Below are 27,512 nucleotides of genomic sequence, written 5' to 3'. Positions count from 1 at the left end.
GAAGTTAAGAAAGCAATCCCATTTACAACTGCAGCAAAAATAATAAAATACTTAGGAATAAACCTAACCAAGGAGGTGAAAGACCTAAAACTTTGATGAAAAGAGACTGAAGATGACACAAAGAAATGGGAAGACATTCCATGCTCACGGATTGGGAGAACAAATATTGTTAAGATATCCTTACTACCCGAAGCAATGTAACATTTAATGCAATCCAAATACCAATAGCATTTTTCACAGAACTAGAACAAACAATCCTAAAATGTATATGAAACCACAAAAGACCCAAATACCTAAAACAGTCTTGTAAAAGAATAAACAAAGCTGAAAGTATCACAATTCCAGATTTCAAGTTACTACAAAGCTGTAGAAATCAAAACAGTATGGAACTGGCACAAAGACAGACACATAGATCAGATGGAACAGAATAGAAAGCCCAGAAACAAACCCACAATTATATGGTCAATTAATCTTCAACAAAAGAGGCAAGAAATGCAGTGGGGATAAAAGAGAGTCTCTTCATCAAATAGTGTTGAAAAAACTGGACAGCAGCATGCGAAAGACTGAACCACTTTCTTAGACCATGCACAAAATGAATTCAAAATGGATTAAAGACCTAAGTGTGAGACTTGAAACCATAAATAAAAATCCTAGAAAAGAGCATGGGCAGTAATCTCTCAGATATTGACTGTAGCAACTTTTTTTCCAGATAGGTCCCCTGAAGCAAGGGAAACAAGCAAAAATAAACGATTGGGACTATATCAAAACAAAAAGCTTCTGCACAGCAAAGGAGACAACAAAACTAAAAGCCAACTGAATGAGAAAATATATTTGCACATGACATAGCTGATAAAGGGTCAATATCCAAAATACATAAAGAACTTATACAACTCAACACCCAAAAACCAGATAATCCAATGAAAAAATGGTCAGAAGACACGAACAGACGTTTCACCAGAGAAGACATCCAGATGGCCAACAGACACATGAAAAGATGCACATCATCACTCATCATCAGGGAAATGCAAATCAAAACCACAGTGAGATCAGAATGGCTGAAATCAGAAACATGAGAAACAAGTGTTGGTGAGGATATGGAGAAAACGAACCCTCTTGCACCGTTGGTAGTAATTCAGACTGGTGCAGCCACTGTGGAAGACAGTATGGAGTTTCCGCATAAAGCTAAATACAGAATTACCCTACAATCAAGTAATTGCACTACTGGATATTTACCCAAAGGATTTGAAAACACTAATTTAAAAATGTGCCCCACTATGTTTCTTGCAACACTGTTTATAATAGCCAAATGAAAGAAACAGCTCAAGTGTCCATCAACATTAAACGGATAAAGAGTGTATATATATATATATATACACACACACACAGTAGAATATTACTTATCCCTAAAAAAAAAAGAATGAAATCCAGCCATTTTCAGTGACATGGTTGGAGATAGAGTATAATGCTAAATGAAATAATTCAGAGAAAGACAAATGTCATATGACTTCATTCACATGTGGAGTTTAAGAAACAAATGAACAAAGGGAAAAAAAGCGACAAACCAAGGAACAGACTCTTAACTATAGAGAACAAACTGATGGTTACCGGGGGGGGGGGGGGGCAATGAGTAAAATAAGTAATAGAGATTAAGGAGTGTACTTATAATGATGTGGACTGAGCAGTGTGTAGAACTACTGTATTATACACCTGAAACTAATACAGCACTGTATGTGTCCTATCCTGGAATTAAAATTAAAAATTTAACAAAAGATTTTATTGGTGGAGGGGCACTTGTTAGATAGAGAAAGGGAAAAACAAGTATTATAAAGCTAATTGTGTAAAGCTTTGTTTCATATAAAGCCAGAAAATGTGTATCATCTGGTTGTAGAGGTGTTCAGTCATCGTCTCAGTATCTTTGGAAAACTACCAAAAATAGAGGCATTTCTCCTTCAGCATGTTTTCATGAGTAAATTAGATGTAGAAAGCTTTGTTAGTTAGAGAATATTATTTACGTTAAGTTCACTATTTTCATAATCACAATACATAATCAGCATAGTTGTATTATGGGGAAAGGGAGAGGGGAAGGAAGGACTTAGTTTGGAGGCTGTTTTTTGAGTTTTTCTTGTGGTTGCTTATTGTGACATTGGGTAATAGCAGCAATAAGTGTTTTTCCTGGATAATAAAATCAAAGGGACATTGTATTTAAGCAAAACTAGATATGATCAGTGAGTAAATTTTATATGTAAGTTTTTTAACTATTAAATTTTTCCGTACTTCTAGTATTTATCTATTGGTATATACACACTTAGGCATCTTTTGTTGATGGAACACATAATTAGAAATAGTTCAGAAATGACTCCATGTAGCCTCTAACACATTCCCCCCCATCAAAACAATTATTCTTATAATTTCTGATGCCTTGATGTTAAGATGTCTACTGTAGAATTACTACTTGTTTCTAAAAGCTATGTATTCGTTGTCATGGAGGTAATTAAAATAATTTGAGTTTGCAAGGTTTTCAAATACAAATGATTTGATTTTTCTTACTTCCACTTGTGCTCATTAAATTAAAGCAAAATCTAGCTTTTTTTTTTTTTACAGAGAGCATGAGAACAGGGGTGGGGGGAGGGGCAGAGGGAGAGAGAGAATTTTAAGCAGGCTCTCCAGGGAGCCACTGAGCCCAGAACCCAATGTAGGTTTCAATCTTCATGAGCCTGAGATCATGACCTGAGCTGAAGTCAAGGGTTGGAGGCTTAACTGACCTCCAATTGAAGGCTAACCAACCAGGCATCCCAAAATCTAGCCTTTTGTAAAAACACTTTTCCCACACTGTTTCAATTCCATGCTGCTCCATCTATATAGTAAGTGCTTTGTGTTCACTTAATAGTGTTAGGATAGTGGGAAAGCATAAGCTTCTAACAGCTTTCTGATCCTAGTGTTGGGAATCAAAATAATGTTTCACTGTAGAAGGTATTTGGGAAAGCTACATCTGAAAGATACTACTACTGTCTTGTAATAGGAGTAACTCTTGGACAGGTTAATCCTATAGTTTAAACCCTGATGTTTACTAAAACAAATCAGATGCTCTTTCCCTTTGTATACTATGCTTTCCATTAATCTATTACATTATACTGGCATTTGGATTAGTATAAAGATCAAATTTAGGTATACTTTTCTCTTTGTTGAACTATTTTTTGAGGATAACTTAAATACAAATTTTTGTACCACATGCATCATGCAATTTGATATGTGACTTTTATTGGTGCAGTTTTTCTAAACTGTTATATGGAATTATGAGTATTAAAAAACTGAACTGTACCGATATGTCATCAGTGTGTGAATATATATACATATCTAACTTCTAAAAATGATGTAGCATAACCCTAAGCTGTTAAATGATAGCCATAGTAAGACTATTTACACTAATGTTTTTAATAAAAGTAGATCTAATTTGGTCACTTACTTTCTTTTAGCGAAGAGTAACCAGAATTCAACAAATAGAGAAGGACATACTTCGTATACGACAGCTTTTACAGTCCCAAGCAACAGAAGCAGAGGTTAGTAAATTGAGTGTTCTTTTTGTTGTTGTTGTATATACGTATAGTTATATACATATAGTTATTCTAAGAAAAGAAAATATGTATAATTAATGTGGTATCATTGAAATATAGATGTTCTTATAGAGAATTGAGACACTAAGTTTTTCCATGAAATTAAATGAATTATCAAAAAGCTTGATTATATTGATCTTTTAATAACTCCTACTCAATTAAAATTTATAGAGCCATAGATACTTTACTTCAGTGATCAGATTACATAGAATCTTTGGCTATTATCAACTAGGAAATAAGCTATTACCTGTATGCATTTCATGATTAAAACTGATCATAAAATTTAATGAGGATTGCTTTACAATCCTCATTAAAATTACAGTAAAAGGATAAAATGAAAAAGACACAAAGACAGGAGAGGTGACATAATAAAATTGGGGAAGGTGGACCGCAGGTAAATGGATGCACTGTTTTAGCATATGATAGTGGATTAACCCTGTAGTCAGCAGTAGGAAGCCATGAAGCAACTCATTTTATATCGTGGAGTCCTAATACCTTCCAAAATAAGCACCTCTGGATGTGAGGACTAAAATTTAATAAGAGGATGATTGAAAATTTGTCAAGAAGCAGGTGGAGCTTCCAGAGGTTGTCTTGAATTCTTCATAGCCAGGTAACTTCTTTCTAATCCCAGCAAAAAATGAGAGTCTTCTAGAAAGGGTAAAAAGAAAGGGTCTTTAGATAGGGGTAACCCTAGTATAACTGAAGTTGGGGTATCATACTAAAAACTGAAATAAGTAAAAATTTACTCATTGGATGCCAAAACCCTCACTGCCATCTAGGCTTACAATACAGGAAAGTTCCTAGAAGCAACTTCTCTAGGAAATGTGACTAACCCAAGAAAACAGATCTAAAGGTACTGACATTGGAGGGTTCCTCAATAAAATAACCTAGCTGGGACCACCCCATACAACAGCCTTAGTTGCCGGTCTTCATCCCTCATGCATAGAGTGTCGCTTAACCTTTTCATAGGCAGCCGGCCCGTTGTGAAGTAGGGATGGACAGCTAAAGACTACCAGGTATTTTAAGAAGTTTCCTAATAAGAAAGATATAATGGAAAAAGATACTCTGCAGAGAGAAGAACACTTTAAAACCTAAAACTAACATTAATATTCTCAGATAAAGAGATGGCATCCATAGTGGAAGGAAACAGTGGTATGCAAAACATTCAGAGAATTCAAGAAAGCGTTCTTGGGAATTAAAAGTGTGGTAGCAGAAATGAAAACTCAGGTTAGAAGATACATTTCTCAGAAAATGGAACAGAAAGATAAGAGATGGAAAACAGAAAAACTGAGAAAATCAGAGAATCATTCCTGGAAGGTTCACTGTCCAAATAAAACGGAGTTCGAGAAGAAGAATGGAAGAGCTAGAGAGAGGAAATGTCACAGAAATAAAATACCCTAGAATCGAGAGGCATAGTTCTCCAAATAAAATGGTCTCTTAAGTATCCAATACCACCAATGAAAATAGTCCCACAGCAGGCACATCATGATACAGTATCATTCCACTAGGAATAAAAGGAAAGCCCTAAAACATTCTAAAAAAGGAAAGGGAATCAAAAAAACCCGGCAAAACAGGAATGTAAATGTCTTAAGCTGTATAAATAACAACTGGAAGCTGGGAAGTAAGAAAACCAATTCTGCAATGTTGATTCTTAAGGACTGGGTTCTGGGGAAAAGAGAACCGTATCTCTGCTTCTTTGTCCATTTCACTCTACTGTTGTATGGCAGGCAGTATTCTGGGTGTTGCTACCCCTTTGGCTTTTCAGTGTAGTTTATCTTTTTTCCCCTTGATTAAGCTTACTACAGTCTATTTTTTAAACTATTTTTAAAGAGGCAGCCTTTTGTTTTTATTGAGCAGCACTACATTTTATATTTTCTCTTATATTTTCTACTCTGAGTTTTTGCTGCTGTTGTTTTTCTTGTTTCTTTAGTTACAGTTTTTTTTTTCTCTGTCTTTCTAATATCCTGATTATTTCTTATATCCTGGTTGTCTACATCTAACAGGTTCTTCTGTATTTCGGAATGAATATTCACATGTATTTTTTCTGGTTGATTGAATCTTTTATTTGCATGAAATAGCTTTCACTATTACATTTAATGCTCTTCACTTTGAATTTCATTTTGTTTGCTATTAATATTGTTACACAAGCCTTCTGTTATCATTTCCCCACTATGACATACTCCCTGCCAGTATTTCCAGTTTACCATCAACTTTCTGGCCTGTGGAAAGCCCTAAGAAATTGTCATTTGTAAATTACCAGCCTTATTTTCCAGCGTGGTTCTAAGTCTTTTGCAGGTGGAGACTTGTTCGTGTTTTTTGTATTTATTCAAAACTTTTTATTCATGTCATTGGATCTGGGACCAACTGTCCACCGTCGTGATGCAGTGTCTTCTTACTTTCTTTTGTTATGAAAATGATTAGGTCAGTCATAGCCTACAGTGGTTACATTTAGTCTGTGAGTTCAGCAAATGTAGATTAAAGGAAGGTACCATGTCATTTAAGAAAGAACAAAAACCGTTTTCTTAAATTTGCTTTTCAAAGTTGTTGTTTAGCTCATATAGCTAAGTGGGAGAGGCTGGAAAATGGAGAAAACCAGGATTTGGACACTCATAAATTAGTTTATATATACAGTGTAGACAAGAAAAGATAGCTGTAAAATAATTTCTTCACCATGAAGCATGCATATAGTGCTGTCCTTGTTCTATGTGTTGACAACTCTGGTTTAGAGTCTAGATGTAGTATGTAATTCAAGTGATGTGATTATTGCACATGATTCAAATATCAAAAATCACAAAAAGATATGTGAGGCAACCAGTTCTACCACTTTCTTGTATATCTTTTCAGAAAAGGTAGGTTATTCACTCACAAGCAAATACATTTGGGGAGATCAAAAAGATGGAAGTTGTGAGAACTGTAGCCTGGTTGTAAAGAGCCAGTGAGAGCCAAATGGCTCAGTCAGTTAAGCATCTGACTCTTCATTTTAGCTTACGTCCTGAGATGGAGTCCTCTGTTGGTCCACTCGGCAGGAAGTCTGCTGGAGGTTATCTCCCTCTGCCCCTCCTCCCACTCTCACTGTCTTGTGTGCACACATACATGCATGTCTCTTATTTGAGACAAATAAGTAAATAAATCTTTTTTTTTAAAAAAGCCAGTGAGAAATATTTATTAAAATCATATGCAAAGTACTTTTGCAACTCATTAATAAGGAAACAGCTCAATTTAAAAATGGGCAAAAGATTTGAATAGACATTTCACCAGAAAAAATACAGGAAGGACTGGTAAGCAAATGAAAATATGCTCACCATCATTAGTCATTCAGGAAATCAAAATCAAAGTCACAGTGAGATACTACTTTACACCCATTAGGATGGCTATGATCATAAAGACAGATAATAAGCCCTGAAGGATGTGGATAAATAGAAGCCACCATACGTTGCTACTGGGAATGTAAAATGTACATCGCTTTGGAAAACAGTCTCGCAGTTAAGGATATTAAACATAGAGTTACCATGTGACGCAGCAGTTCCACTTCAGGGAGCCTCTCCAAGAGAAGTGAAAACATATGTTCACATGAAGACTTTAACTTGAATGTTCATAGAAGTATTACTCATAGTAGCCCCCAAAGAAGAAACCATGCAAATGTGTATCAACAGGTGAATGATTAAACACAATGTGGTATATCTTTACAACCAAACACTGTTCTGCAATAAAAAGGAACAGATTGGTGATGCATACTGTAGCATGGGTCAAGCTCAAAAACAGTGTGCTAAGTAAGAGAAAACAGACATCTAAGTCCACATATGTCATGTATAAGAAATGTCTTGAAAAGTCAAATTTATAAAGACAGTAAGTCAAGCCAGGGATATGAGTAGGAATGAGGATTAGCTATAAATGAGCACAACGGATCCTATTAAAATGATGAAAATGTTCTAAAACTGGATTGTGGTGATGCTTGGTACATTTACAAATAACTGGTACGCTTAAAATGAGTGAATGTTGTGGTATGTAAATATCTCAGTTTTTTTTTATTATTATTTTTTTAGCCGTATGGTAGAAAACTGGCAAGTTGTACAGCGACTCTGGAAATGAGGATGCTAGTTAGGATTATTCTTTCATAGGATTCAGCAACAGTTTCTTTGCCTTTGATGTTAGCATCAAAGAGTGCTCACTTCAGCAGCACAGATACTAAAATTGGACAATGGTAAAGTGCAGGCAGGCCTGTAGCCTAGGGTCAGTAAGAGAAAAGGGAAGCAAATAACAAAGAAGAAAAGAAGGAGGAGGAAAGAAGTAAAGATAGTAAGTGGTAGGGATTAGTTTGGGTCCTGGAGTCAGACTTGCCATCCCACCTCTGGCTCTGCCATTTACTAAATATGTGACCTAAAGCCAGATTCTTATCTTCTCTGCCTCAGTTTCTTTATCTGCAAAGTGGGGATGGTAATACCTACCGCACAGGGTTGGTAGGATTAAATAAGTCAGTAGATGCCAAGAGATTAGTGCATAGGAAACAGACTTTTAACTTTATCATATTCATCATCCTTCATCAAACAGGCCTGGTAATCCTTCAGGACTGTGTTTCTGTGGGTCCCCCATTCTCCTCCCCTTGGAAATGACTTTACTAATCTCCCTGTCTCTAATAATTCCATTTCCTCCCTCAAAGAGAAAAATGGTACCTGTCATCACAACTGCCTGTCCCTCCTATCAGGAAGCATTTTCCCTTCCTGCCTGTGCTTTGGATTTTCAACTCTTGCCTTTTCAGAAACTTCTTACTCTTATCTCTTTTTTCCTCACAATTTATCTTCTTCCTCTTCAGTGACACATTTACCTTGACATTTAAACATGCTTATGTCTTATCTTTTGAAATACAAAATGAACCCTCCTCAATTCTGCCTCTCCCTGCAACCGTGTTCCTTCATCTGCCCCCTAACCTCCCTCATCCTCTTGCCATTCACCTGCCCAAAGTGGGTTTCGAGACTCCCAGGTCTGTATTTCTTCCCCACCATTAACCCTTAAAACACACCAATCCAGATAGTCTCTACTCCCATCATGACTTCTGTGTTATTAATTAAATTGATATTTTCAGTCTTCATCTTGACATTTTCTACGTTATCGAACACTGATTATTCCTTGAGATATTCTTCTTTTGGAATTTATGGTAACACTTTTTGCTTTTTTCCTACCTCTTTAGCTTTTATGGGCCCATGTTCTTTTATCTGGACATTAATTGTACACATTCCTTAAGTCTTTATTTCTTTTATCTGTATTATCTTTCACTTAAATGATCTCGTTTTTGCTTATAGCTTCACTTACCTTTTATACACTGTTGGCTCTGAGATGCATTTTTCTAGCCCTGAGTTCCAGACTCCTAAATGTATGTGCCTTCTCTGCATGTCCACTTAGATGTCTCAAAGATACCTTAAATCCAGCATATTCAAACATAATTAATGGTCTCCTCCTCCTAAGTCCTTACTATGCTGTCTCCTCCAAAAAAACCTCATTTCCTTAGTATTATCTTCTTTGCAAGTGGCACCATCATTATTCAGTTGTGTGAGCTAAGGAATGTAGGAGTAATTCTTGATACCAGATCTTCTCTCCATATCCAGTAATATCAAGTCCTTCAGATTTACCTCTTTGTCCCTACTTCTTTTATCCCTGTCGCTGCTTGTGTAGTTTCAAGTACCATCATCTCATGCTTAAATTAATAGATTAGCTTCCAAACTGGCCTGCTCTACATTTCTTACTTGCTTAGACATTTAAAATTAAAGTTTGACCATAAAACATCAATTAACGTGAACTTTTCCCATTAATAGTCTGGTATTTGTTATGTGAGGGCAAGAGTGACCTATGAGAATCACACTAAAATTCAACAAAATCAGTAAGATTTTTTTTTTTACCATCTTTTCTTCTACTCTCTGCAACATGATTTTTCTGATATACTAGAACAAACCACCACCCCCCTCCTACCCCAGGTCCTTTGCATATGATCTGTTTACCTAAAACCTTCCCCTAACCTTGTCCCTTTTCCCAGAACTCTTATTCTTTAGATATCAGTTTAGTTATTATTTTTTTAAGATTTTATTTATTTATTCTTGAGAGACACACACAGAGAGAGAGGCAGAGACACAGGCAGAGGGAGGAGCAGGCTCCATGCAGGGAGTTCGACGCGGGACTCGATCCCAGGTCCCCAGGATCATGTCCTGGGCCAAAGGCAGGTGCTAAACCACTGAGCCACCCAGGGATCCCCTAGATCTCAGTTTAAACAGCACTTCCTAAGAGGGCTGTTTCCCAAACTCTTAGGTCATGTGATATCCCCCCTCTGCTTGTATAGTCTCACAGCACCTTATACTCTTTTTTTCAGTGTGCTTGTCAAAGTTTTTTAACTTTACTGTTTTCTCATTATTTGATAGTATGCCTGATGAGACTGTGAGCTTGAGGAGCATGTAGAACCGTGTCATATGTTGCCAACACTGTATTCTGTGCTGTACAAGTAATTAACATAACAGATGCTCAGTAATTACTTTTACATTGACATCCTTAATTGTTTCAAATCTTTGTGTTTTTAGTGGGTTTTTAACTCATTTTGTCTATTGATTTTGTAATGTGTCTACTTTGATTGAATTTGTTGAATTTTATAGCGTGATTTTCAGATGATACCGTTTTTTCTTCTATTTCTGAATTATTGGGCCTACTTCATTTTTGCCTATATATAACTTATACTAGTTTATTGATGGAAATATTGCATACAAATTAACTTCTAAGTCACATTTTAAATGGCCTAGGAAAGTTTGATGTTTAAAGAAGTCCCAGTGGAAGCCATTTTGTAATCTAATTATCCATTATAAAACATGTCACGTTTTTTAAAGTGTAACTTTTATTTTTGAGTATCATTTTCCTAGAGCAAGCACATTTGTGTTTCCATAAAAGATAATGGAAAATTATTTTACTATTTTGATACTGCAGTGGTATTTTTATAGAGTGACTGCTTTATACTGGGTTATAATCTATCCTGAGATGCCTGCTTTCACTGGATATAATCTATCATTTTCATTTCGTATAACAGATGGTGGTTACATTAGAAAGGGTTTTTGGTTTTATTCATATCAGAATCTGAGAGCTTATTGATTTCATATGACTTTTATTAGCAGAAGATGTATATATATATAGATATATAGATATATATCTATATATATATATTCTTTGTATAAATATACAGAATGTATTTGTAAGCTTAGGTAATGGTTTAACTGTTACATTTGCAACACCATTAAATGCCAGAACCATGTGACCTTGCGAAAGAGACAATTATTTGTTGTAGTTGGGTTATACCCCTGATAGTGATGTGAGCACAGCTGGTGGAAGATGGTGTTTCTGTGAGTCTCAGGAAATCCTTTGTCTTGTGCAGCTCTAATGCTCAAGGGACACACTTCACTTTCCTTTCACTGAAATAGTCAACTGCCAACCATGCTGGAGGTTATAAAGTGCGGCTCCGAGCTTTTGTAAACCTGTATAATTGATGCATCCAAAGCTTTAATACAAGAAAGGAAAAAAGCTGTGGGTTAAGACCGCATTCACCATTTTTGTATGTAATGATGTTAACTCCGTATTAACAGAGATCATCTCAGAGCAAGCATGAAGCCGGCTCACATGAAGCTGAGCGGCAGAATGAAGGTCAAGGAGTGGGAGAAATCAACATGGCAACTTCTGGTAGTGCTCAGGTAAATACATCATCTCATTAGTTTTCTTTTTAGTTAGCTATTTAAATATTTTTAAAGGAATATGGTGTGAGATAGTCCTCAGAGTGATCTGTGAATCTTATCAATTTCCTTAGTCCTGAGTGGTTATCTCCAGAAGCGTTCAGTGCCAGATTGCTGTGTCATTTTTATTACATCTAACAATAATGCTTTCAGATTGTCTAAGTATGTTTTCTAGCTCTAAATTGTGTGTTTCTGTTTAGGCTTAAATGATAAGCGTGAGTAGAGGGCTTTTTGAAAAATAAATGCTAAACTGCATTTTGGTTATATGTATGATTTGACCTAGTTATTATTGCTTGCATTGAACAGATTTGCTCTTTCTCTAAGGCATTCTTTGCAAAGACATTTTTATGTTTTTAAAAGTGATCATAAGGACTTTGTTATCATTTTTGTTTTCTGTTGTACTTCAAGGCTATGTAAATCTAGAAATCCAAATTTTGTAATTGAAAAAAATGATACTAATGCCCCTAAAAAGTAGAGACATAGCCTGATTGTTTAATCATTATCACATGGTTTTTAGCAAAATTGTGGAAGTCAACTTGATTTTTTTTAATGTAGCACTGTTATCTTGTTTTTCTGCATTAGTCTTCTGTTAAAGTTTTATCTGAATGCGTCATAATATGACAGAATTTTTGGGGGGTGTTTGATCTTCATATTTTTTTCAATATTTTTATGTTGTAAATGATTTTTTAAAATAGAATTTTACTAAGTTTTTAAAGATAACTTCCCCACTATTGATATAAAATATTCCGGTACTGCAGAGTCTAGGTTATTTTTGATGATAATATATATTTTTAAAAGAGCATGGATTAAAATTTAAAGCTTAAAATGTCTCATAGTTGAGTATTTAAATATATTTTAGTGAGTTAAAAAAGATATTTCATTTTAGTATTACTAGTTAGCATTATACTGGGGAAAACTCTGGTTACAGATTGGTAAGTTGGGGCAAAAGAAATTATATTTAGCATATTTGAGTTATTTCTTTTCTACCTTTAGGGAATTATTTGGGAAGTTTATGTTTTCCTAAGAAAAAAAAAGTGTTCTTGACAGAAAAAAGCTATTTGCTAGGATTAGACCAACTATTAATGCTTTGGGTCATATCCCAGTTATTATGTATTTTAAAGTCTCACTGATCCAGTAAACTGGCTATCCATTTAAAAAATAATAATTGAATGCTTATCACACTTTTTACATCAGAATTAATTCTGAGATTAGGTTTAATGTCAAAATGTAAACTATTAAATATAAAAAGATTAGAAAAATATGGATAGAATTTTTATAATCATGAGGTGAGTGGGAAAACTTAAAAGAAAAAATCAGCAGCTTTCACATAAAAATGTAAAACTTAAGTACATCCTAAAATCACGGCAAGGTTACAAGACAAACAAAAACTAAGATCTCATTATCTACAAATATTTATAATAAGGAAAAAGTTGCATTTCCAAATACATGAAGCTTGTAAATTAACTAAAGATCATTAAAACATAAACTAATGACATGACATGAACAGGAACTAAAAGGAAAAATAGAATGACTTTTAAACATATGGAAAGGTGATAATTTTATTAGTAATGATTTGTAAATACAAACTACAGCCAAAATGATATATATTTTTTCTTTTTGCATGCCATTGAGTAAGCAGAGATCAATGACATTCAGTATTGGTAATGGTAGGTTGACAGGCATTCCTATATTCTCTTTTTAGTTGAAATGGAAGCTTTCCAAAGAGCAATTTTATATCTGCCCTGTGGTTCACCATTACAGTATCTTAAAATTTTATGCTTATGGGGTAGTAGGTGAAGAATCTTCAGACATGTTTGGAAAGATTCATCATATTATTTGTAATAGCAAAAATTAGAAATAACTTGAATATATTAATCAGTTTGTAATTGATTAAAATATCAGTCATTTGACTGGGATAAGTGGTTAAATGGCCCTGTAGATGGGGATTAATCCCACTCCCCTACTATCTAGCTAAGAGACTAATCTTGGACAAGTATAAACACTGAATCTTATGAGTGGGAAAAATTAGAGAGGGAGACAGAACATGAGAGACTCCTAACTCTGGGAAACGAACAACGGGTAGTGGAGGGGAGGTGGGCGGGGGGTTGGGGTGACTAGGTGACAGGCACTGATTGGGGGGGGACTTGACGGGATGAGCACTGGGTGTTATATTTTGACAAATCAAACTTCAATAAAAAATATATAAATATAAAAAAACTGAATTTTAGTGTTTGCTCTTTAGCAATATAAGATGGTAGAGCTCTGAGAACTAAATACAATATGCTGTTAACACGGTTCTTGGTATATAGTAGATACTCATTAAACATAATAGCTTATTTTTAATAACTAATAATTATTTTTCAAGTTAATATTATCTGCTGGGTGCTGTCTTGGACTCTGGAGATAGAGAATAGAAGAGGACAGATAGTCCAAGTCCTCACAGAGCCTTCATGGTACATCCATACAAATGTTAGAAATGATCATTTATATCTCTGCTTATATAGAGATCTAATTTTATTTCAGCCTTGACTTTTCTAGTATATTTTTCATATTGTAATCAGAGTGGTCCTTCCAAAACACCATATAACTTAGTTGTTTAAACCTTTCAGTGCCCATAGAACAAAATCTAGATTCTTTGATGCCTGCTCTCTGATGATTTGCCCACATTTCTCACACTCCCTCACCCTCCACACTCCCATCACACTCAGGTCCCTCGAGTGTGTTCAGGCTTTCTACGTGACGTGCTCTGCCTGGGACTCTCCTCTGTTTTAGTTCACTTGTATGTGTCCTACCTATCCTTACCCCTTAGCTTAAATACCATTTCTTCCAGGACATTTTCCTTGTCCTCACTCCCCTAGAACTGATACAGTGCTCTCAGGTACTCTCTATTTATGTTCTCATAGAATTGAGCACAACTTATCGTAAGTTTAATTGCCTGTCCTCCTCTTTAAAATCCTATTAGCTGGGGCAGCTCAGTCCGCTAAGCTTCTGTCTCTTGATCTCCCCTGACTTCTTGATCTCAGGGTCATGAGTTCAAGCCCCATGTTGGACTCCACACTGGGTATGGAGCCTACTTAAAAAAAAAAAAATTTAAGCTGAACTGTATTTCCATTGCTCACCATAACATTTTTTTCTTTAAAACAAATATTCTGGGCTGCCTGGTGGCTCAATGGTTTAGCGCCACCTTCAGCCCAGGGCCTGATCCTGGAGTCCCGGGATCAAGTCCCACGTCGGGCTCCCTGCATGGAGCCTGCTTCTCCCTCTGTGTCTCTGCCTCTCTCTCTCTCTCTCTCTCTGTCTGTCTGTCTCTCTTTCTATCTCATGAATAAATAAATAAGAATCTTTTTAAAAAATAAATAAAAATAAATAAAAAAATAGATAAATAAAACAAATATTCTTTCATATTACACATATGTATACATGTGTACGTGCATAGACGAATGTCTGGAGGAATGTTCAAAATGTTACCAATGTTATCTCTAACTGTTAGGATTTTTGTTGTTTTTATGTTCATATTTACATTTTTATGTATTTGAATTTTTTGTAATGAGCATGAGATCTATTAAAAAATAGTGAATCAGAGGGATCCCTGGGTGGCGCAGCGGTTTAGCGCCTGCCTTTGGCCAAGGGCGCGATCCTGGAGACCCGGGATCAAATCCCACGTCGGGCTCCCGGTGCATGGAGCCTGCTTCTCCCTCTGCCTGTGTCTCTGCCTCTCTCTCTCTCTCTCTCTTTGTGACTATCATAATAAATAAAATAAAATAAAATAAGTGCATGATTAAAAAAAAATAGTGAATCAGAGGCAAGCATTCATTCATTCTGCAAATGGTGAATTCTGATAGTTCTGTAGATTGCATGGTAAACATGACAAGCACTTTTGTCTGGCAATATCAGCCATAGACCTTGCCACCAAATCAGTGTTTGCATGGCACTGCTATTGCCATTTATTGGTTACTTTTAGTTACTGTGAAAAACAGTACTACAGCTGCTCCAAATCCTCATGTAGCCAAGTGATATATGCCCATGGGGACTGTGATTGAGTTAGCCGAGGTTCCTTTAAGCTATCTTCATAGGATCTCTACACATGACAGCCTCTTAGGATTTGTTCATTTATTTTATTTTTTGCTCCAGAAATTAAAACCATTGACAATAACTAAAAATGAAAATGAGTCTCTGACTTTCTCAGGATCAAAATAGCATCCAGCAAAGCTCCTATCCTGCTGCACTTGCCACTACTGCTACATGAAAGTTCATCCTACACCCTCTCTCCCCTGGTTTCCTGTCTACATCCAATCTGCCAGAATGATCTTTGCAAAGAGTAAATCACCCTCTTTGTAAAACTTTATTGGTTTCCCTTGGCTCTTAGAGTAAGACGGTGCTTTATTATGACCTATACAACCTGGCTCCCACCTAATTTGTTGGCTTTACATCACACTTGGCTCTCACTACTTCAGCAACCCTGGCCTTTCAGTACCTGATATTTATTGGCCCTCCCTTTCTTGCAGCCTGTGCACAGTCTATGTCCCTTCTTTTATAGTGCTCTTCTCATCCCGTTTCACTCCATTAACATCAGTTCAGGTGTCTTTGCACTTAAGCATGACTTTCTAACAGGCTCCAACAGTTCAAATCCCACTGTCATAGACTGTCCTAGAACATTCCGCTTTGAAGAGTACCACATTTGCAATTTTACATTTATTTGCGTGATTATTTAATATTGATTACTCCCACTAGACAATAGCTCTAGGAGGACAAAGATTTCATCTAGTTTTCATATCCTCATAGTCCCTTGGTAATAGTTGATAACAGTAAATAGATGTTGGTTGGATGGAAGATCTGGCATCCCTTCTAGAAACAGTGGGGGTTTTTTTGTTTTTGTTTTCTAAGATTTTAATTATTTGAAAGAGAGAAAGCATGAGCAGGGGAGAGGGGTTGAGGGAGAAGCAGATGCTCTGCTGAGCAGGAAGCCCGATTCCAGGACCCTAGGATCTTGGCCTAAGCCAAAGGCAGATGCTTAACCGACTGAGCCACCCAGGCGCCCTAGAAATAGTGTTTCTTGGTCTGTGATTAATCTCCCCTGGAAATTAAATGGAAAGACAAAGATGGAAATAAATTATACAGGTCAGATCTCTGCTTGCTTAGTATATAACTATATGTGTAATTCATTTATGAATTAGTTCTTAGCTTTTCTATTTAAAGTTTAAAACCAGATCTCTCATGATAGCCAGTAAGTAGTGATGAAGTTCAGCCAAGCGTGGGAAAGAAATGAAATGATAGGAGAACCTTTTGCTGCTAATAAGTGTTTTAAAACTTTTTGCTATGAAAATTTTTCAAACATATACAGAGGCAGATAAAATAATAGAGTAATCCTCATATACCCTATTCTACTTTGCCCTCCTATTTTATTTTTGAGAATGATCTGACATTGTCATCAGTTCTTCCATAAATATTTCACTCCATATTTCCAAAAGATAAGAACACTTTTTAAAAATATATAACTGCGGGGCGGGGGGCACCTGGGTGGCTCAGTTGGTTGAGAGTCAGACGATTTTGGCTCAGGTTGTGATCTCTGTGTTGTAGAATAGAGCCCCAAGATGGGCTCCACACTCCCATACTCAGCAGGGAATCTGCTCTAGATTCTCTGTCCCCCTGTGCCCCTCCTCCTACACATGCGTGGGCATGCACACGCTCTCTCTCTAAAATAAATAAGTTTTAGAATATATTTTATATATATACACACAAAGCTGTTGGGGTGCCTGGTTCAGCTGGTTGACCACATGACTTGATCTTGGGGTTGTGAGTTCAAGCTCCAGATTAGGTGTAGAGCTTACTTTAAAAAAAAAAAAAAAAAGAACTAAAAGTATATAACAACACTCCCAAAGGAACTAACAGTAATAGCATCAATATCCAGTCAGTATTCAAATTTGGAATTGTTTCATAAATGTCATAATTTTTCAGTTTATTTGACTCTTTCCAGGTAGGGTTCATGCTTTGGAATTAGTTAATAAATCTCCAAGTTTCTTTTAGTCTACAGATTCTTTTTTGGCTCTTTTGTTTTCTGGATGTTTATTTGTTGAAGAACCAATTTTGAATTTTGTTTGTTTCATACAATTTTCCATAGTCTGGATTTCACTGGTAACATCTCTGTGGTGTGTAGTTTGACATTTTTCTCTATCCCCTGTATTTCCTATAAGTTGGTATTTGGATCTAGAGATAAAATCAGCTTTAGATTTTCAATTGTTTTCTGAACAAACTGGTTTTTTGTTGTTGTTGTTGTTTTGAGTTTGCAGTTCTTTTTCAGAGTGGCATTGTGGTCTTTTGGTCTTTAATCAGGAAATACATAATGTCTGGTTGTCTTTTTGTGATATTAAGAGTAACTGATAACTTATGCCCAGAACTATTAATTCATTAGGGGGGCACAAAATTAGCTGGGAAACTTCTATTAGAAATTTCTTGCATACTATTTGATTACTTCCACATACAACTTATATGGAAGGAAAAAAGGGTAAATGCTTGCTTCTTTCCTCCCCTCAGGCTAGGTTTCACAGTAACTCAGACTCCCACTGCCTGTGAAATAGAACCCCTGGAGTCACATTCTAAAGTGAGTAAGCAGGAGGAGAAAAGACAGAATCCAGAGCAGATTCCCTGCTGAGTGCAGAGCCCAGCTGTGCTAAGTGCAGCCATCAGGCATAGCCCTTCTGGGCCCCCTTCGTGAACTTTTGAGTGCCCGTCTATATTGACAGTGGATTTAAGGATGAATAAGCAGAAAATAAAGAGTTGTCACCACATACACCCTTCCCTTCAATTCCAAACTCAACTATCTAAGGGCCCAAATGTATTGGTACCCGTAAATGTTAAATACACAGCATCCTGGAGAGTTGTGTTATTTTCTCACGTGCTCAAATTTCTCAAATACTGCTCGGCAGTCTTTATCAGGGTGTAGAAAAAACAGTGTTTGCAGGCAGGTGGGATGGAATAACCATGGAGTAAAGCTATTGAAAATTAGCAAGAACATTTGTTTATTTTCACTACAAAGTACATGGCTCATTGGAGAGAAGGTGCAGGGAGAAGGGGTTTTCCCTGAGAGCCAGGTTTCAGGTAAGGCCAGGAGTAACACAAGCAACAAGTGACAAGTTGAGGGTTCGTGCAGCATGGAATCTGGGTTCCCCAAGGAAGGGTGGCAGAGAGAAGACAGTGAGGAAAAGCACTTCAGGGCTGAGAGTTGAGAATGAGGTAGAGAACACTTGCATCTTGAACAGCGAGCAAGGCCAATTCCAGAGATGTGCAACACGACTGCTTTAAATGGGTCTTGAGTTTGTGAGAGAGTTAATCACACTTAAGTTTCTTCAGAATTTACCCGTGAGTTGGGTAGAAAACACTTCATAGAAAGTTACCATTTCTTATGGGTTATCATCTCTAAGTCACTCTGAAAGATGTTGGCACAGGTCTAGTAATAAAAGGGCCCAGGGAAGATTCTCAAGGCCCAAGTTTTAGGGTTATAGGTCATGTATGTACTGGAATGTTCTCTTGGTATCTCTTTATAATAAATGCATCTGAATTTCTAGCTAGATAGATTGGAAGAAGAGGAGGTGTTCCAAAATCAAAGAGCTGATTTCTTTCTGTACAGGAAGATACTAAGATTGAAGCTTAAAGGTAATTTGATGTCTACATTGAAATGAATGTCAGGGACATGTTGTATTATAGAAGGAGGTTTTCACTTGTTTTGTAATTTAGTCCCTTCTTTCTGTTTTGTTTCAAACGGTGTTAGTTAGCTACAAGTGTAGTAGCTTAAAACAGCAGATGTTTATTGTTGTTTCTGTAGGTCAGGAATCCTGGTGCAGCCTAGCTGAGTGCTTCTGATTCAGGGACTCTCATCAGGCTATGGTCATGGCATTGGCTCAGAGCACAGTCATTTTTAAGGGTTGACTAGGACGATCTGCTTCTGAGCTCATCCACATGGTGTCGGCAGGCCTCATGTCCTCATTGGTTGTTGGCCAGAGAAATCAGCTCCTTGCCACTTGTGCCTGACCATGGAGCAGTTCACAACATAGTAGCTGAGAGAACGAGAGAGAGTACTCACGATGGAAGCCACGGTCTTTGTAACCTTATCTTGGAATGACTTCTCACCTGCAGCATTCTCTTCGCTGGAATACAGTCCCTAAATCCAGCCCATACTCAAAATGAGGGGATTATATTACATAAGGGCATGACTGCCAGGAGACAGGGATCATCGGGGGTTCTCCTACAGCCTGCCTACCACAAACATCAGATAGCCTCAAAATAGTATGTTTGCTTCAGGATAAGGAGTTATTCATCTTTTCTTGTAGACCAAAAAAGGCCCCTTGCCTGAATTAATTAATTAATTATTTTTTAAAGGTTTATTTATTCATGAGAGATCGAGAGAGAGAGAGAGAGAGAGAGAGAGAGGTAGAGACCCAGGCAGAGGGAGAAGCAGGCTCCATGCAGGGAGCCTGATGTGGGACTCGATCCTGGGTCTCCAGGATCACACCATGAGCTGAAGGCAGGTGCTAAACCGCTGAGCAACCCAGGTGTACCCCCTTGCCTGAATTTAAAATCTAAAAAAAAAAAAAAAATCCCTGACTATTGGGATTGAGTCTTGGTCCTGAGCCTTGGTCCCTCAAATCCATCCTCTTTATTACAACTGGAGTAAGCTATTTGTTTCCAAATTTATTTGCAGTTTTGTCCCCCCCCTTCCACCCCTGCCATCGCACACCATATTCTTTCTTACCTTTGCTTGATGCTTCTGCCTTGGGCTGCCCCTCCTTTTTTTATTGGCTAAACTCCTCATGGTTCAAGTCCAAAATCAGACATAGGACTCCCCTTTAACTAAAAGTAGTGTTCCTAAGGCAAAATAGCCTAAACCAAAGAAGCAGTTACCATTTATTTGTATGAAAAAAATTTCAAGCATTCCTAGACCTAAAAAAATAATCTCTCAGGCTTTTCTGATATCTTAGGACACATCTTGCTCACAGATGCACAAAATAAATCAAGATAGAGCACAGGTGCTCATTGACGCCGTTCAGAGCAATGGCAGATCCACTCGCTGCCACTTGCTGCTCAGGAAGCAAAGTTGCATTACACAAACTTTCTTCCGGAAGCGTGCAATACGTGCATCACCTTTTCTAGGAAGCCCTCACTGGACTCACAAGAGCGAGTATGTATTTGCTTTCTGTGTATTCACGCAGCCTCTGCCCAGGCCCTTCACTCTGCATCTACGTCTGCTCCTCGTCTAGAGGCTCTAGGCAGTGAGGGCAGGAATGTCTCTCCCAGTTATGTCCTTAAGGACTAGTGCTGTACCCAGAAAGTAGCAGAAGTTCATAAATACTTGTTTATGAATTGAAAAGCCATTATAAAAGCACCCCGTAGCTGGCAGCAGTAGAAAGAAATGCAGGATGACTCTCTTCTGCCCCTTCTCCCTGCCCTCAGGAGTGTTTACCAGCTGCTCCACATTGAGAAGTATCCCTAAAGGGCTCATCAACATAAAGCATCTAACCTCCAATGGGGAGTAGAGACGGGAAAGGGGCCCCTCTGGGACTCTACTGGTATTCTTATTCCAACCCTAGATTTCCCTATGTGGGTGTGAATAAGTGGGTCTTCATGCTTTTATATGGTGAGACAAAGCCCACTCAAGCTGGGACTTTTTTTTAATGTTATTTATTTATTCATGAGAGAGAGGCAGGCTTCCCGCGGGGAGGCCCATGTGGGACTGGATCCCGGAACCCCGGGATCATGCCTTGAGCCAAAGGCACATGCTCAACCGCTGAGCCACCCAGGTGCTCCTCAAGTTGGGACTTCTTAAAGTCAACTTTGTTGAGGGAAGTTTAACGTACAAGAAAATGTACCCGTTTTAAGAATAGAATTGAATGAGTCTTACACCTTCTTTTTTTTAAGACTACATTTACAAATGTAATTTTCTTTTAAAAACATTATTATGAATGATAGTCTAAAATAGCTTTTGTGGACTAGTCATAAAAGCTTAACCTTGGCTTATTATGAGGCCTGTAGCAGCAGGCCTTTGAAAAATGAGCTTTAGAGTATTACATATTTAAGGACTTTTTATAACAAATTCCAAAGTCTCTGTATGAACATTGAACTGTTACTTATTACAATCTTGACTAGTCACTTAGAAATGATCATTAACAATTTTCTGTGTTGTCTACCAGTAGAAATTAGCACACAAACAGTTAAGGTTGCTAGCTAACAAGGAAGTTTTTAACATCACAAAAAAACTTTATACACAAAGGAAATTGCAAGGTGTGTTGGTTCCAAAATTCAGAAATACTGACTTACTCCAACTCTTTGTACCTTCCAGGGTGGAGATAAACAATGTACAGTCCTCAAACCTGTGTTTCCCATCATGGTTTTCTCTTTGCCACACCCTCTTCTCACATTAGCCAGAGCAGCTACAGGTGAAAGAACCGGCCAAGGTGTCCCCTCCCCAGATACTCTTAGACTTTAGCTAGCTCCTCTTCATAACTCAACAAATAGTTTGCTGATGCCCACTGTCAACTTATAACTGTCCTTGGTACTGAGAATACAGCAGTGAACAGGATAAAGTTTCTGTCCTCAAAGAGTTGACATTCTTCTCCTTTTAAAAGATTAAGAATTTCAATAGAATACCTGCCAATACTGCTTTCTAGTTTAATGTTATTCTTATAATCCTTATTCTTAATCATGAACGAATGGCTTTAGCTACGGCCTATATTTTGATAGGTCTCACATATTTATGTGTATCCCCTACTCTTGTCCAGAGTTGTATTTTCAGATGCCCCTTGAGTATTTTTACAGGGTGTTAGTATATTGAATGACTATCTCAGTTTCCACACTGATTAATACCTGCATTATCCACCCATTTATCCAAGTTCAGTGCCTCCAAGTTGCGCTAGGCTCCCAGCATCTCTTGACTCATATCTGGTCAGTTAGCAAACCAATTGACTCTGCTCTCTAAATATAGGGTATCCCCAGTTCCCTGTTCTCACTTCTTTACTTTGTGCCCTCATGACTGTTCAGCTATTGAAAGTACCCATGTCCTGATTTCACACCTGTGATCTCTCCATCCTGTCTTTTACACTCTTTTAAAGAGGTAATTCTGTGGTTGTCTGGCTGTTTCAGTCAGAAGAGCATGCAACTCTTGATTTAATAATCTAGTAATCTAGTAAAATTTAATAAATTTAAAAAATGAATTTAAAAAGGTATAAGTCAGGTTGTGCCATCCTCCTGCAGAAAGCAACACCCACAGCTTGAAAGCAACATCTTTAAAATGACTCCTGTGTTAATAATGTAACGCAACCTTTATCTCCCACCATACACCTTGTGTTCTGTCCAATTAAGCACTTCGTGTTGGCCATACTTCTACCTTTACGCAGACTGTTCCATTTGTCTCCTACCTTAGGAAAATTCAAGGCCTACCCTGAATGTTACATATTTAATCCAGCCTGTATTTATTTACTTTAAAATGTATTTATTTGACAGAGAGCACAGACAGAGGGAGAGGGAGAAGCAGGTTCCTGCTGAGCAGGGAGCCCAATGGGGGGCTCCATCCCAGGACCCTGGGATCGTGACCTGAGCTGAAGGCAGACAGACGCTTAGCTGACTGAGCCCCCAGGCGCTCCTTTATGCAGCCTTTAATAGTGTCTTCCTGTTTTCCTCCAATATTTTATTATTTTTTCCCCTCAGTATTTTATACATTTTTCTATCATGATGCTTATCATATCCCACTGCAATTATTTATTTATTTCATGTCTTTCTCTAATTTTAAAGGAAGTTTTAAACAGACCTTTCTGTACTGTGAGCTTCTGGAGAACTTGGGCTATACTGTATCCCTAGTTAGTTTTGTGGTAGTTTAGAGCATTTCATTCATTAATAAAGCTTTCTATCAATAAATTTATCTTTAACTGAATGTGCTTTCATGTCTTTTGATCTGTGAAGAAATACCAGTCTTAGAATTTCTTCAGTATTTAGTTACTTCCACACTGTATTTAACTATCTTTTGTAATAAATCTCCTTTTCTTCAGGTTTTTTTTTTAATCTACTTAGGTTCACAAGTAAAAATACTCATTTTGAGCAGTTAAAATGCCCATGACTTTTAATGATGTAATTAGCTATTTATCCTAAAGACAGTTCATTTGTGCACCCTTAACGTGAAATTAGCTCTATTTATCTATAATCTAAATTATACTATCCATAATTTGCTTAATCTCTAGGGTTCAACTGCACGAATGGATCATGAAACAGCAAGCGTTTTGAGTTCTAGTAGCACACACTCTGCTCCTCGAAGGTTGACAAGTCATCTGGGCACCAAGGTAACAGAAGATTATAACCTCTAGTCACTAATACTATGAATACTTTGCTAAAACATTCTTCACTCATCTTTTAAATTCAACTAGAGGATAATTCTGGTTCCATCACCACAGTCTCTAATTCTTAAAGAAGCATCTTTTTATACAAAAGAGCACAAAGGAAAAATGAGGATTATAAAAAGAGCCAATTTACCTAGTTTTTTTTTTCCTTCTGAGCCTTACTATTCACTTCTCTGCACATATCCTAAGCTTCAGCCACCCTGGCTTCTTTACTGGTCCCCAAGCATCCCCTGTGACTTCCTGCCTCTTACAGTGGCTCACACCTCCACTTTCTTCGCCACCACAAATGGCTGTCAGCGTCCGCGTCAGCCCTCAGAACTCTTCTTTCTGATTCCCAGTGTCCTCTTACCTCCCCATGTGGTCTGTCTACCCCCTTTGAATCACTGCAATTTGCATGAAATTCTCTTGGGGAATAGGGCCTTTAAAAAAAAATAAAAATCTTCTTTGGCATCTAGCACAGAGCCTGCACATAATGAGTGTTTAATAAATTTATTTAAGTAGGTGGAGAAATTACCAAAATGGAATATTACCCATTGCTGATAAGTGAGTTTTCTTGGTCTCTCAGATATTAGCAAATATTTTAGGCCTTGAGAATGGTGTGTTTAAAAAGAAAATAGTTATTTTATTATAGTTTTAAAACCAGAGTCTTTAATATTATATTGACAAAGATGAAATTCTAATATTACTAAATAGGATATTTTCTGTTAAATATAAATAATCCCATTAACTGTTCTCATAGCATAGCCCACTTACTCTTTCTTTAACAGTATAATGGCTCTTATGAAAACCATTACCAAAATAAGTAATGTTGATTTAGAAAATGAATTTAATCAGTGGTATTAATCCTTTTAATACCTCAGAATAGCTGCGAATAACTCACCATAGCATCCTCTGGTAGGCCAATAACTGTGCTAGAAGTTGTATGTACACTTTCTCTGGTCTTCTCAAAAACACTGTGAGGTATTGTTGTGCCTCTTTTTTAAATGAGAGAACTGAAACAAAAAAAGTTCAGGCAGCTGTTGCGTATTTAAATTAGACCTCAGTCCCAGGTCTGTCTAACATCAGCGTATGGTTCTTACTCTAAAGAAAATCTAATATTCACCAGTACTGTCGCAGGAATACTGGGGCTGGAATAGCGAGGATACCTTTGCCTCTTGAAGTGATTTATGAATGATAATATTAAACTGTACTGCATTTTTGAATGCCAGCTACTATCCCATTCCTGTAGTATTTCATTTAACCTTCACAGAGAAAACCTTGTCAGGTAAATTTGTCCATTTTGCAATTGAGAAAATTGGGACTCAAAGAAATCAAGTAACATGGTAGTGTCACACAGTTTATTCCTGAATGGTGGAGTCAGAATTTTGAAAACCCAATTTGTCCACAGTTCTGTACTGTCTTCCTAAAACATTAATATCTAAGAGTAGTGCATGTTTATTTAGAGTTTCTCAGCCTCAGCATTTTTGGCTGGATAGTTCTTTGTTTAGTGTTAAGTTTAGCAGTAACCCAGGTCTTTACCTAGTAGGTGTCCATAGCACTTCCTCTCATAGTTGTGACCACCAAAAATGTCTCCAAAACATTTCCAGAGGTGTCCTGGGAGGGCCTAAATTGCTACTGATTTATAGAGATGATACGCTCCTTGTATATAATAGCCTCTGCTTTTAGGTAATAGCTCTGGCTTTGAAATAAGGCTAATAATCACAGTCGAGGACAACTGTTTCCAGTTTCTAATCTGCTTCTGAGTAAACCCTTAGAATTTATGGTCAGAGAGTAATTGATGCTTACAGGATGCTTTAAATTATTATTATTATTATTATTTTTTTTTTTTTTACTAAGAATCCTGGCCTCTGTCCTCCCTATATGATCATGGCATTCTTTTTATGACAAAATATTTTTATATGTATAAGGGAGAAATCACGTACTTTTAACAATACTATAATCTGGTAAGGGTTAGTGATTGTCCAGAACTAGTGCTTAGTAAATAATAATTGTTGAAAAGTGTTTTCTATTTATTGATTATAGTCGTAAATTAAAAGAAGTAAAATAAAATTTTAAATTGTGTAAAATATTTAAATAAACCACATTCCAAAGTTTGTGTCTGTGTTGTATGTATATCAGTTGTCACTCCCTATAATCAGCTGATCCAGACAAACATTTAAGTATGTGAGAACTACTTTCTCTTTCAACACTGTATGCCACTGCTACTTCTGTTTACTCATATAAACAAATTGGTGATGATGGATTTCGAAATCATGCTCATTACTTCATCCTAGAAAGGGGTTTTGTTTTTCTTTTTAGTGAGTTACAATAAATATCCCATTCATCACTTCATTGGTGTTAGCATTTGGATATTAAAGTCATAATTTTGTTTCTAAACTCATTTGGCCCACAGGTGGAAATGGTGTATTCATTGTTGTCAATGCTTGGTACTCATGATAAGGATGATATGTCGCGAACTTTGCTAGCTATGTCTAGCTCCCAAGACAGCTGTATATCCATGCGACAGTCTGGATGTCTTCCTCTCCTCATCCAGCTTTTACATGGCAATGACAAAGACTCTGTGTTGTTGGGAAATTCCCGGGGCAGTAAAGAGGCTCGGGCCAGGGCCAGTGCAGCACTTCACAACATCATTCACTCACAGCCTGATGACAAGAGAGGCAGGCGTGAAATCCGAGTCCTTCATCTTTTGGAACAGATACGAGCTTACTGTGAAACCTGTTGGGAGTGGCAGGAAGCCCATGAACAAGGCATGGACCAGGACAAAAATCCAAGTATGTTCACTATAGTGCATGTTACAAAGTAAATGTAAGAGCTTTCTAAATGGAAACTTTTTTTAGCCTGTATGTTGTCTTTATGAGTAGGAGTGGGAAACGTATAGTAGCTACCTGCATTGCTGACATAGCTTAAAACTTAAGTCTGTATTTTTCTAGAAAAACTGTAATAAAGGAAAATGTTACATGCAGTCCTATGCAAGCAAAAAAGAACAGGAAATCAAGAGAGATTTACAGTCATAGTGCAGTAGATCTAGAAAAAACTTTGAGCAATTATGTTTCCATCCCTTCTATTTTATAGATTAAGCTCAAGAAAATACTTTGGTTCCTTCCACTGTTAGTGCTAAGCCATAATCTACATTTGCACAACACTGCTCAGTGGATACAGAGCTGTGTTATATTTGTTCTGTTATTTGAGCCTCACAACAGCCTCCTCAAGTAGGAAGGGAAGGTATTATCATATTCATTTTACAGATGAAGAAACTGAGGCTCAGAAAGGCTAAAAGACTTGCCTGTAGCCTCACAGCTAGTGTGTGGTGGAGCCAGGACCAGAGGCCAGATCTCCTGACTCTCAAGCTTGTGCTCTTCTCACTGCACCATCCTGCTTCAGGCGATGATGGGTCCTAGTTGCTGGGAGTGATCACTCGCTCAGCTCTTTGCTGAGGGAGAAACCCTGGGCTACTAACCCCTCTCCATCAGGAGCAGGGACGTTGGGAATTGGGACCCTTGGGGACATAACTTACCTCATTCCTGTAGCAAGAGCCAAAAGCAGTAAGTATATAAGGTAAGACCTTCCTTTGACCTGGTAAGAACACACGCGCGCAGAGGACAGGGGACGATTGTATCACTGCTGATTCAGGGAGAGGAGGAGAGGTAGTGATGAGAACACCCATGAAGCTTTAGCAGGTTTTTTTTTTAGCTTAGGTATAAAGGTGAATTTCTTTAAAATTAACAAATTTTCAAGAATAAGAAAATAGCAGAAATAGTCCTTTATATCTGTCC

General features: G+C 37.3%; 1 protein-coding gene across 10 annotated transcripts in view; it reads left to right on the top strand.

Annotated features, from left to right (window-relative positions):
* Positions 1-27,512, top strand: part of APC (APC regulator of WNT signaling pathway) — a 128,220-nt gene that overhangs the window by 79,402 nt on the left and 21,306 nt on the right. For 8 of the 10 annotated variants that reach the window (XM_049107822.1, XM_049107820.1, XM_049107816.1 and 5 more), the window contains 4 exons: positions 3,474-3,557; positions 11,219-11,323; positions 23,584-23,682; positions 26,132-26,510. In XM_049107822.1, coding sequence (XP_048963779.1) covers positions 3,474-3,557; positions 11,219-11,323; positions 23,584-23,682; positions 26,132-26,510 — 667 coding nt within the window. The remainder of the gene's footprint in view (positions 1-3,473; positions 3,558-11,218; positions 11,324-23,583; positions 23,683-26,131; positions 26,511-27,512) is intronic. The other 2 variants (XM_035714400.2, XM_049107823.1) reach the window with 1 other exon arrangement.

Source organism: Canis lupus, chromosome 3 (assembly GCF_003254725.2).
Source record: "Canis lupus dingo isolate Sandy chromosome 3, ASM325472v2, whole genome shotgun sequence".
Lineage (NCBI taxonomy): Eukaryota > Metazoa > Chordata > Mammalia > Carnivora > Canidae > Canis > Canis lupus.
The sequence above is the reverse complement of the archived record's forward strand: the minus strand, read 5'-3'. Positions and strand labels throughout refer to the sequence as shown.